This window comes from Mesoplodon mirus (genome assembly GCF_964341445.2).
Source record: "Mesoplodon mirus genome assembly, chromosome: 3".
NCBI classification, from domain to species: Eukaryota; Metazoa; Chordata; class Mammalia; order Artiodactyla; family Ziphiidae; genus Mesoplodon; species Mesoplodon mirus.
The window spans coordinates 161,859,340-161,871,630 of NC_138978.1; the positions used below are offsets into that span (position 1 = coordinate 161,859,340).

General features: G+C 38.0%; 1 protein-coding gene across 1 annotated transcript in view; it reads right to left on the minus strand.

Moving 5' to 3' along the window:
- Window positions 1-12,291, minus strand: part of XPR1 (xenotropic and polytropic retrovirus receptor 1) — a 198,317-nt gene that overhangs the window by 70,880 nt on the left and 115,146 nt on the right. The window contains exon 3 of the mRNA XM_082616569.1: window positions 10,464-10,565. Coding sequence (XP_082472695.1) covers window positions 10,464-10,565 — 102 coding nt within the window. The remainder of the gene's footprint in view (window positions 1-10,463; window positions 10,566-12,291) is intronic.

Consider the following 12,291-nt stretch of genomic DNA (forward strand, 5'->3'; position numbering starts at 1 on the left):
TCTAATAATCAACTCAGCCTGCAACTTGAGCTCTGCCTGTTGGTTAGTCCTCAAGGGGAAATGCTTCTTTCATAGGAATACAACAATGGTTCTGTTGAGGTTCTGTTGAACTGGAAGATGAGACTGCCACCTGGCCTTTTTTGGACTCATCACACCATTGAACCAGTAGGCAAAGAAGGTGTTTACTGGTTAAAGTGATTCTGATTACCAAGGGGAACAGATAACACAACGGTAGCAAGGAGGATTGTGTCTGCCACCCAGGAGACTCCCTGGAACACATCCTAGTACTTCCATGACTAATAACAGAAGTTAATGGAAAACTAAAGCAATCAAAAAAAGACAGAATTACTAAGGATTCAGCCCCTTCAGGAATTAAAGTTTCGGTTATCCCACCCAGTAAAGAACCCTCACCAGCTAAGGTACTGGCTGAGGGCAAAGGAAATATGGAATGGGTAGTGGAAAAAGCAAATCATAGATATCAACTATCACTTCTTGACCTTCTTGTTCTGTCTTTTACATACCTTATATTTTCCTCTCTATCTCTGTGCTGCATTCTGAGTAACTACTTCAACACTACCAGCTTATAAATTCTCCTTAAGGTCTAACTAATTTACAGTTTAATTGATTAAGATATTAATTTAAGTAATTATATTGTCATTTAAAAATTTCTAACGGGTTATTTTTAAAAGTCAATTTTGATAGTTTCTTATTCTTTGCTCATGGTTTTGATACTTTCTTTTACGTCTATAGCCATATTAAGTATATGTTTTATTTTGTACCTGAAAATTTGCATATCCTATACAGCAGGAGTCCCCAACCCCCAGGGAACTGGGCCACACAGCAGGAGGTGAGCAGCGAGTGAGCCAGCGAAGCTTCATATGTATTTATAGCCGCTCCCCATCGCTCGCATTACTGCCTGAGCTGTGCCTGTCAGATCAGTAGCGGCATTAGATTCTCATAGGAGTGCGAACCCTACTGTGAACTACACACGTGAAGGATCTAGGTTGCGCGCTCCTTATGAGAATCTAATGCCTGATGATCTGAGGTGGAGCTGAGGCAGTGATGCAAGCGTTGCGGAGTGACTGCAAATACAGATTATCATTAGCAGAGAGGTTTGACTGCACAGAGACCATAAAAAATCAACTGCTTGCAGACTCATATCAAAACCCTATCAGTGAGTGGCAAGTGAAAACAAGCTCAGGGCTCCCACTGATTCTGCATTATGGTGAGTTGTATAATTATTTCTATTATTATTACCTTGTAATATATAATGAAATAAAGTGCACAATAAATGTAATATGCTTGAATCATCCCAAAACCATCCCCTGCCCCCCCGCCCCCGGCCCGTGGAAAAACTGTCTTCTGTGAAACCGGTCCCTGGTGCCAAAAAAGGTTGGGGACCACTGCTATACAGCTTTTAAGTGTTTTGTAGTCTTCCATATTGTAAGAAATGGAACTATTCACCTATACTCAAATTTCACATTTAAGTCAAAGGGAAAATGAATCCAGGGTTTTTTTAAAATACAAGTTAAGCATTTCTGTTGCATATGTGTTCGTCTTATTATCCTCATGATCAAAAACAGTATAGAACTTCTTGGTTCATAGTGCACTTTACGTCTCAGCAATTTTTTCATGATGCTCCTATAGGCCGAAAAATATACCAAACACTTCTATTAAGTAGTTAGGTTCAAACAACTTAAGTATTTATGTCCCAACCATTTAATAGCTATTTGAAAAAATATTATACACAAATACAAACACATATATAATGAAAGAATGTGAACATTTATCCAAAGTCCACTATAAATTACTATGCTATTTAAAAGCCTCAGGTAATTAGTAAGATCCAAAAGCCAGAATATCCTAAGTAGTATGAATGATCAAATTTTGTTGTTAAAACATTAATATATGAGTTTGTTATTTGTTTAGCTTCCTTAGCCAGAGTTGTCAATACATAAAATTTGTAATTATTTACATCTTTCAGTACAAGGATACTGAAAATGTAAGAAGCCCCAAAAAATGGATAGAAAAAGAACCTGTATGCCAGCAATAAGTCAACAAACAAACAGCCTCTCCATCTGGCAAACTCCTTACTCATTTTACATGGCTAATCATATATATCATTTTCCATGTAAAATTATTCTTATCTAACAACTCTCAGTCACAATTTGAAGCTCCCTCCTTAAGGCTCTCATGGGACTACATATATGCGTACATAGAACGCTGCATATAATTCTTTGTTTATATTTTTGCTTTATTTACTAACTGTGAGCTCTCTGAGGGCAATGGTTCTATAATTCTCATCTTTTATGATGAACAATTTTAATATCTTTTTTTAATCTTTTTTTTTTTTTAGATGTTGAGGGTAGGAATCCATCAATTAATTTATTTATTTTTGCTGTGTTGGGTCTTCGCCTCTATGCGAGGGCTTTCTCCAGTTGTGGCAAGCGGGGGCCACTCTTCATTGCGGTGCACAGGCCTCTCACTATCGCGGCCTCTCTTGTTGTGGAGCACAAGCTCCAGACGCGCAGGCTCAGTAGTTGTGGCTCACGGGCCTAGTTGCTCTGTGGCATGTGGGGTCCTCCCAGACCAGGGCTCGAACCCGTGTGCCCTGCATTAGCAGGCAGACTCTCAACCACTGCGCCACCAGGGAAGCCCCTAATATCTTTTTTTCAGGTATGTTTTACATACCATAAAATTCACCCACTGTAAGCATAAAGTTTGCTGATTTTTTAGTAAATTTGTAGAGTTGTACAATCATCACCACAATCCAATTTTAGAACATTTCTATTACCTCATACACTTCTGTCATGGCTGCTGGCTGTTGATCCTCACTCCCACCCCCAGGTAACCACTGATCTGCTTTCTGTGTCTACAGATTTGCCTTTTCTGGACACCTTATATAAAGGAATCATACAATATGTAGTCTTATGTGTCTGTCTGGCTTCTTTAACTTAGCATGATTTTGAGGTTCCTTCATTTTGTATGAAACTACTTTTCATATCAGTAGTTTGTTCCTTTCATTGGTGAACTGTATTTCACTGTATGGATACACCACATTTTGTTTAAATATTCATCAGTTCATGGACATTTGGATTGTTTTTAGTCTTTTTACTATATAAATTATGCGGCTACTAACATTCACATACACTTTTTTTGTGTGGACTATCATCTTCATCATTGCAATAGCAGGTTCAATTCTTGTTTGTTGAATGAATGAATGAATGGATATGTAGGAAAAAAGTTCTCTCTAGTAATCCAAGTTCCTATGTATAAATAAGGAAAAATAAAACTTTCAAGGGTATTTTGCTACTTTCTTTAAACTAGTGATTCTCTTCCTTAAGGCACAACTGTCTAAAAGAGCATAATGAAAGAGAATCTCTACGTGGGAGTGTCGAGGATAAAGCATATGTTACTTGAAAAAAAATTCAATATTACTACAGTTATGGTGTGAGATTTTTTAACTTATCAAGGGGCATAGGTTTAAAAAGGGAGAAACACTGCTTTTGACACCAAGTGTCCAAGTCTATTTTGCAATGATACCTCAGTTTTCTAAAGTTAGATCTCCAAAAAGCTCAAATACATGGAACAGCACAGAACCTAAAAAGAGGTATTAAATGTGTATATAAAACATACTTTGGTCTATGAATGAAAATCTACAAATACAGTTATAAAAAATAAAAATGAATATTCCCTAGCAATTTTATAAATACTGATGAAAACAGCCTATTTTGGCAATAAATTCCAATTTCTACTCATGCCAGTGAATCAAGTCACTCTAAATATGAACAGATTATTATCTTAATAATATCTGTTTAATGCCATAAGCTCTCATACATTGATAATAAAATATTTGATAAAAATTTCCAATAACCATTCAAGACTTTCAAAGTACCTATGTGTCCCTCAAAGAGCTAAAAAAAGATTATCAGGATCTTTTTTAGTTTTAACAAGATTTGTATACATATTTTTACTTTTAGAAAAGTTATTTTAGAAATACAAGGTATCTTCAAAATAGCAAAGCTATTATGTTATGCAACTGAAGAATATTTCTTGATAAAGTTAATGTCTTAGAATACTTTTATTGTCTTTCAATGTTATCATCTTGCTGATTCAATTTATGGATTTCACTGTTAACTGAAATACAAAGTAAGTTTATAAGAACGTTGACCCATTATAGGTGATTCAGGATAGTTAATCTTGTTGCATTACATCCAATTTTTGCATAGCTTTTTCTGGAGTTCTTACTACCTGAAATTCTGACAACCTCAAATACTTAAGTCTAAAACCTCCATGTGTGAAAATATCATCCTATTCTTCCATTCCACTTTTCTCACTAATCAATAACACTCCTTATTTTCTTACAACTCCAGCCTCAGCTGATTATTTGTTATCCTCCTCACCCCCAAATATGCCATGGACTTTAATGCATTACACATCTGGATAGGTTTTTCCCTTGCCCTAGAACACCATACTCCAGCTCTCCCCACTCCCCACACAGCCATTCCCAAACACACTCCTCCAAGAGGATCTGGCAAATTTAAACATTTCCATTTATGCTTCTTCATGTTCGCTTCCACAGTACGTTGTACAACTCTACAATAACAAATATCATAAACTTTTAAAAAAGATATAATTAGTAAAGAAATATATTAGATGTACCCTGATATTTTCCATTCTACTATATTCTATTCATATTTTTTAAAAATGTGCTGACCCTTGTGGGTCACTGATTGACCCTGTGGGTCATTTATTGGGTTGCAACCTACAATTGTTTAAAAGAACACTAATTTAGATGATAGTCTGCTTTTTTGTGAAGATGCCATCCTAAAAACCTGTTACCCCATGACTATGGGCATTGCCCATGCTTTCAGTCTTAGAAAGAAAGAAACGAAAAGAAAAGCTAGGAGGGAAGGAGGATGAAAGAAAGAAGAAAAGACAAAGAAAAGGTTGGTTTCCCATGGCTTGTTTTTAATAGAAGCCTATGCGGGCCTCTCACTGCTGTGGCCTCTCCCGTTGCAGAGCACAGGCTCCAGACGCGCAGGCCCAGCGGCCATGGCTTACGGGCCCAGCCGCTCCGCGGCATGAGGGATCCTCCCGGACAGGGGGCACGAACCCATGTCCCCTGCATCAGCAGGCAGACTCTGAACCACTGCGCCACCAGGGAAGCCCCAATCACTTTTTTAAAGAAAATGAAGAAAGCAACATTTATTGTGCATAGAACGTAAATAACTGTAATTTTAATTTTCATCAGATGTGTTAGCAAGAAAGCAAGCCACTCTAGCTGCTTTAATTCACTTCCCCAACTTCCCCTAACCTCCCATCCTTTAATAGCTTTTAAGTAACTTATTCTGGGGACTTCCCTGGTGGTCCAGTGGCTGGGAATCCACCTTCCAATGCAGGGGACGTGGGTTCGATCCCTGGTTGGGGAACTAAGATCTTACATGCCGCCCACATGCCACAACTAGGGAGCCCACACGCCACAACTACTGAGCCTGCACACCCTGGACCCTGCACGCCACAACTAGAGAGGAGCCCAGGCACCGCAGCAGAGGATCCCATATGCCACAATGAAGATCCCACATGCTGCAACTAAGACCCTATGCAGCCAAATAAATAAATACATATTTTTTAAAAATAAAAAAAGTAACTGATTTTGTTGTAATGATGTAGGAAGGAATGCTAAAACAACAAAATTTTAAACAATATTACAAACCTATGGTCACCCTACTTAACTAAATATATTTAATCCACATTTTAACACATGAATAAGCAAAGAACAAAACTAGCCATTAGGGCCTCCCTGGTGGCGCAGTGGTTGAGAGTCCGCCTGCCGATGCAGGGGATACGGGTTCGTGCCCCGGTCGGGGAGGATCCCATATGCCGCGGAGCGGCTGGGCCCGTGAGCCATGGCCGCTGGGCCTGCGCATCCGGAGCCTGTGCTCCGCAACGGGGGAGGCCACAACAGTGAGAGGCCCGCATACCGAAAACAAACAAACAAACAAAAAAAAAACAAAAAAAAACTAGCCATTAAGTCACAGTTGTGGGTACTAGATACATATAATCACTTGTGAAATGAACATTTAGTATTTCAGTGAGAGAGTTTCTTATGTTTCATTACACATACTCAGTGGTTATACAGTGCCTCAAATTCAATAAGAATAAAGAAAAGTAAACATATAGCAAGATACTGTATAATAGGATTATAGGAATAACTGTATAATAGGAATAGTTTTGAGTAACTATTATCCAATTGGTCTTACATTTACATGGAGACTGAAAATATTTTACAGCCAAGAAATAAATCTGTTTCTATTACCATTATTCTCCTACTTATAAATAACACTACTGTGATTTCCTTCCTTTCCTCCCTCCTTTTAGGTCAAGAAAGGAAAAGCACATAACAATGTTGTGAGTTCCTAACATAAAAACTGAAGTCAAAAATTAGGAAGAGCCAGATAAAAACCCTGAAATTGTTTCCTTTAGAAACAAAGGAAAAAGCATTTAGATATTTAAAATATTCCAACCAATAAAAAGGGCTTGCCTGTTTTAATTGTGGAATATTAAAAGCAACAGATGTAGTCTACGATTTTTAAAAAAATGTAGGTGCACTGGGGCTTCCCTGGTGGCACAGTGGTTGAGAGTCCGCCTGCCGATGCAGGGGACACGGGTTCGTGCCCCAGTGCGGGAAGATCCCACATGCCGCGGAGCGGCTGGGCCTGTGAGCCATGGCCGCTGAGCCTGCGCGGCCAGAGCCTGCGCTCCACAACGGGAAAGGCCACAACAGTGAGAGGACTGCGTACCACAAAAAAAAAAAAAAAAAAGGTGCATAGAAATACTGCTTAGAAGCCAAGTATTTTGAATGGAGGGAGGAAGCAAACTGGTTCGAGAAAAGAGAAAGATGTGACATGAAGTAATTTGTACTCCCAATGGAAAAGGACATTACTGGTCATCATAAAAAAAGTTTCTAGCACTATATACAAAACCTTCAGTTTGTATTGACTGATACCATTTTCAGTGCAAGAAGACACCTGAGAGAACTCTAGGTCAGTGATCAGCAATGTTATCACCAAAAGGATACCTCCTTTAAAAAATTTCCCTCTCTTCCCATGGTCTTCAAATGTTTGAAGATTTTATCTATAAATCTAAATAATACCCATATCTTATTAGCCAAAAAAAATGTAATAAAAAAGAACAATAAAACAACTTACATTAGGTTTTGTGAAATATTGAAAATAGCTTCTGACTCCTTACATGTGAAATCCCAGAGGGTTGGGAATCAATTTGCTCATTTTACAAGTAAGTACGTAGAGGCCAAGGAAGGTTACATGGTAAACGTCTTCAAAAAAAATAATAAAGTTCAAAAATCCAAAATGTAATTGATAAATAGACTTTTATGAAAATAAATACATCCATATTTTAGTAGTATTCATTCTGTTTTGTTGATTTAGCTTTTATAGCATTTGGGCAGGGGGTACTTCAAGGTTTCAGTCAATACTATATCTCACCTAAAAAATAACCATTTTTAACTGACCATTAAATAATTTGTGAGATGTAACTGGGTGGAGGTAGGGTTTATAAGATGAACTCACCCCTATATCATTTATAGTTCTTCATGTGCCCTAGTATCTGAGGATTGTAGTATAACAAGACAATCTGCCATGGAGAAGGTAGCTAAATAAGGAGAAAAATGACACTACCTAGGACAAGCACCAATTCTACTTCTGTCAGTCATGTCTTCATATTACCCATCATTTCCCGACCTGGCAAAAAGTCAGTCTGAAGACTACCAATTTGTACCTACTCCTTGATGATATCAAGAGACATGCCCTAATGGCTCTGCCAATATGCACAGAGAAAGGAAGTCATTAAATCATAGCCCCCAAATTTTTAATAGTAGAAAGCCTAAAATTATCTTTGAAAAGTAACCAAGTCTAAAATACCATTTTGCAAACTGAGGGTTGTAACCCAATATGAGATCATGAAAGCAATTTAGTGTATCATAAATCAGCATTTTAAAAATCAAATAGAAACAATTAGAGAATATAGAATATATTATAAATAGTAAGAATAAGTATTGTTTCATGAGAAAATATTTTTAATCAAATATATTGCACATACACACATATACAGATGCATGCAAACACATAAAACACACACACCTGTCTGTGTAATGAGGTCATAATTTGTATGTATTTTTTACTGTTAACTCAAAATATATAATGTATCTATGGTTAAGAGCAGATATTTATTTTTCTTTGTAAATCAAGAAGCTTTATCTACTTTTTGTAATCTAATTTATCCAATTAGAGTTGGGTTCAGAGATCCTTCCCAGAACAATCATAGTAAAAGAAAAATGCTAAGAAACTTGATCTTTATATTTCTCATTTACAACCTTAGATCATACCCAATAGACTTTTCTCAGTCGAAATACTCTTTCCACTGCAAATGCCTTCCTCTTTTAGTCTCCTCTTCCTCATTCTACATTATATGGCTGCCCTCTCCTCTGTCTACATTGCTGGTTCCTCTTTATCCTCTTACCTCCTAATTGTCGAAATTATTTTTGTCCTTGAACACTGTTAATTCCTTCTGTACATTTTTCCCTTGATGAAAATCTATGCATTTTCATGGTTTCAAATAATATTTGTTTTGTCTCTGCCTTCTAGGTGCTTGTAACACAGTGAAAAGGACATGCATATATGTTATGCCCTTTCACAGCTCTGTGCCTTTGCATAAACTACTTCCTCTGCCTAGGAAGAAATCCAGCCATAAATGAAAGATGAGAAGGAGAACACAGAGTTAAGATATTTGCTTCCCTTTTTTTCAAGATGAGGTGATCCCATTTATTTTTTTTATTTTTAAAAAATTTATTTATTTATTTATTTTTGGCCGTGTTGGGTCTTTGGTGCTGTGCGCAGGCTTTCTTTAGTGTGGGGTTACTCTTCACTACGGTAACTTCTCTTGCTGCGGAGCATAGGCTCTAGGTGCGCAGGCTTCAGTAGTTGTGGCATGCGGGCTCAGTAGTTGTGGCTTGTGGGCTCTAGAGTGCAGGCTCAGTAGTTGCGGTGCACGGGCTTAGTTGCTCCGCGCCATGTGGGATCTCCCTGGACCGGGGCTTGAACTCATGTCCCCCTGCACTGGCAGGTGGATTCTTAACCACTGCACCACCAGGGAAGTCCCTGCTTCCTTATTTATTTATTTATTTTCTGTTTAAAGGGAGTGACTTGCTAAGGAAACTAATCCATTGAAAAGGGAAGCTAGAGGAAAGTTATTTTCTTAGAGGAAATAATTTCTGGAACAAGGTCTCCAGGAGCTGAAATTCAGTCAGTAGTTATAGAATTTGCCATATACTGAAGAGGTATATCTTTTCTACAAATATTGGAGGAAAATAAATAAGGGTAAGAATATCTATAGGTATTTGGGCGGAGGGGAGTGGCACAGATCTGCATAAGTATTACACATCAACAGGAATTGAAGGCCTTTATATTTATTTGTAAAGTAGGAGGTATAATGAACATGATGGGGAAGATGCCTGGGTCAGAGAATTCAAGAGAATGGAATAGGGTTTAGAAAAGCACTTTGGAATATGAAAAAGGGCACTGATCAGGATCCACAGGCAGCTTTGAGAACATAGTTAAGAATGCAACAATGAACTTACAGTGGTTCAAATTTCTTCTGCTGTGATTTTTTTTTCCCCAGCTGTCCTAAGCAGCCTGGGGGTAGGCATGAAGAAGGTAAAAGGCTGGATTGGTCCACGGTTGGAGTTTTGCCAGGCAGAGGCAATCAATACAAGGCAATGAGGGTAAAGGGATTAAAAGCTCAAGGACTGATGGAAATGAAATTCTGGGAGGGGCCTGGTCAAACGGAACAGAATGAGGTAGTCAAAAAATTTGAGTTCTATGAAATGAAAAAACAGATGTTAAAGGAGTAGGGGAGTAAACATATATAAAAAACAACAATTTAAAGGGTCAGACGTAAATAAACAGAAGTTCTAATATTTTCTTCTAATATTTTCTTTTCTTCTCAAGAGCATCTTGTAGATGCTACTCTGGAGACCATACCCTAGAGAGACAGATATGAGTGTTCCACACAACGGAAAGGCATAAAAGTGACATAATTAATAAGCTGCAACTGTGTCATTCAGCTCTCAGAGAAATGATAAAACCAAGTTTCTGACTTTAATGCTTTGGACTGGGCCACAGTGAAGCTCAAGGTACTGAGTCATAATGAGGTCCTGAAATCCTTGCAACTGCAAGAGAACTAGGCAATGAGCATATAAGGCTCAAACAGTGAAGTACCAGATGCTTTCCTACCTCAGCTGAAAAAAATATCCTTTAATTGCAATATAGTAAGAAAAGCCCCAATTTTAAAATGATCAGAAGTTTCAACAATGACATGGTAGAGTTCCTACTTCCTTAGCAGCAGAAGTTGTCTCTTGTATATTGTACCAAACAACTACTTACCTGAATAAAATGTGTTGATTTTGGCAAGTTCTTTTTCACAGGTTTGGAAAAATTTTTCTTCAAACTTGGCAAAATACCTCTTTACTGTGTCCTCATCTGTAACTGAAAGCAAGGAAAACAATATTAAAATTTAGTGTCCAAAGGCCAACTAGGAAAACTAGGGAAATAAAAATTTAAATTACTACTTTCTTAGTCTTCGAATGACAATATATGTATTTCTTTGAAAAAAATGAACTGTGAACTATATTAAGAAAAGGCTAATCAAAGGCCTCTTCACAGGAACACAATTATTTTTTAATTGAATGAAGTTTTCTAAATCTCTACTATAATAAACTTACTGTGGTGGACAAAATACGTGTTCATAAGACTTCAGAAGACACAACTGCAGAGGTGATCAAGGCAGACTAGGTGCTGGGAGGTGAAGTGAGTAGGATTCAGCAGAGAGTAAATTAAGTATCTCAAGATTAAGTACTGCATTCACAAAATGCAACAGATAATGAAGACATGAATATGTAATGTGTTTCTGGAAAAAATGAGTTGATTGTTCTAACTATATTAAATTGCTATCTACTCATTTTTACCTTAGCTGCACCAGACACAGAGAAAGAGATGTAGACTGATAGTTATAAATTAGATATTCCAAACCTTCAGTTGCTGGGTAGGAACATAAATGAGTTAAGTAAGTGGGTAATTGTACAAGTATGGTGACAAACGGCAACTAACACATTCAGGATAAGTAGTGGTATGGATTCTGGTGAAGTGGAGAGCACAAGTCCATCTAGCTAGTTGCTGCTCAGGTTGTCAGATCTTCCAATTTTTCAGTCAGGAGCCATAAATCTAGGTATTTTAAAAACACTGTGTGGGGGGGCTTCCCTGGTGGCACAGTGGTTGAGAGTCCGCCTGCCGATGCAGGGGACATGGGTTCGCGCCCCAGTCCGGGAAGATCCCACATGCCGCGGAGCGGCTGGGCCCGTGAGCCATGGCCGCTGAGCCTGCGCATCCGGAGCCTGTGCTCCGCAACGAGAGAGGCCACAACAGTGAGAGGCCCGCGTACCGCAAAAAAAAAAAAAAAAAAAAAAACCACTGTGTGGGCCAATCAATATATGTCTTTGCAGGCAGGATCCACTTTGTGAGCTGTCATATAGCATATTGATTTACTGAATCTCGTAGTATAGATACATATAGCTTCAGGAACCCCAAGCCTAAAAAGGGTATGTTTCTTGCCCAAGTGAGCTCTGACTAGACTCCCAATGCTAATCATAATTTAGAACTACCCTATTTCTGGATCTCTGGGGCACTCTAAGCTTGAAATGTCTAGGAAAAGTACAGGTTCTTTTACGACTCTCAGATGCTCCAAATCTTAGTGCAGTCCTGGAAACCCTTAAATAATTCACCTGTCCAGTAATAAGAGAAACAGTATTTCCCTAAGTAATATGTAACACACACACACACACAAACTCATAGTACCAGAGGTATTTTAAAGAAAACAAAAGCTGAAAACGAAGTTTAAAAAAGCATGTTGAATCTATTCATTTAATTTGAATATACAAATGTAAAGAAAAAATAGCACTACTACTTCTCTATTTCTTATGCTTCAGAACTGAAGAGCTAATGCAGGATTCTACTGACTGTGCAGTAAAGAAGGGACAGCTGCTTTAAGTACCTCATGTAAGCTTAGCAATTTAGGTACAATAAAGGCTATAATTGCCCAAGGCCAGTGAGAATTATTTTTCCAAACCATAAAACACGTCAAAGCTTTTTTTAAAGCTGACCTTGAGTTAAAGATGCTCCATGGTAACATATGCTGCTCTTGTTTTTTGGTGGCAGG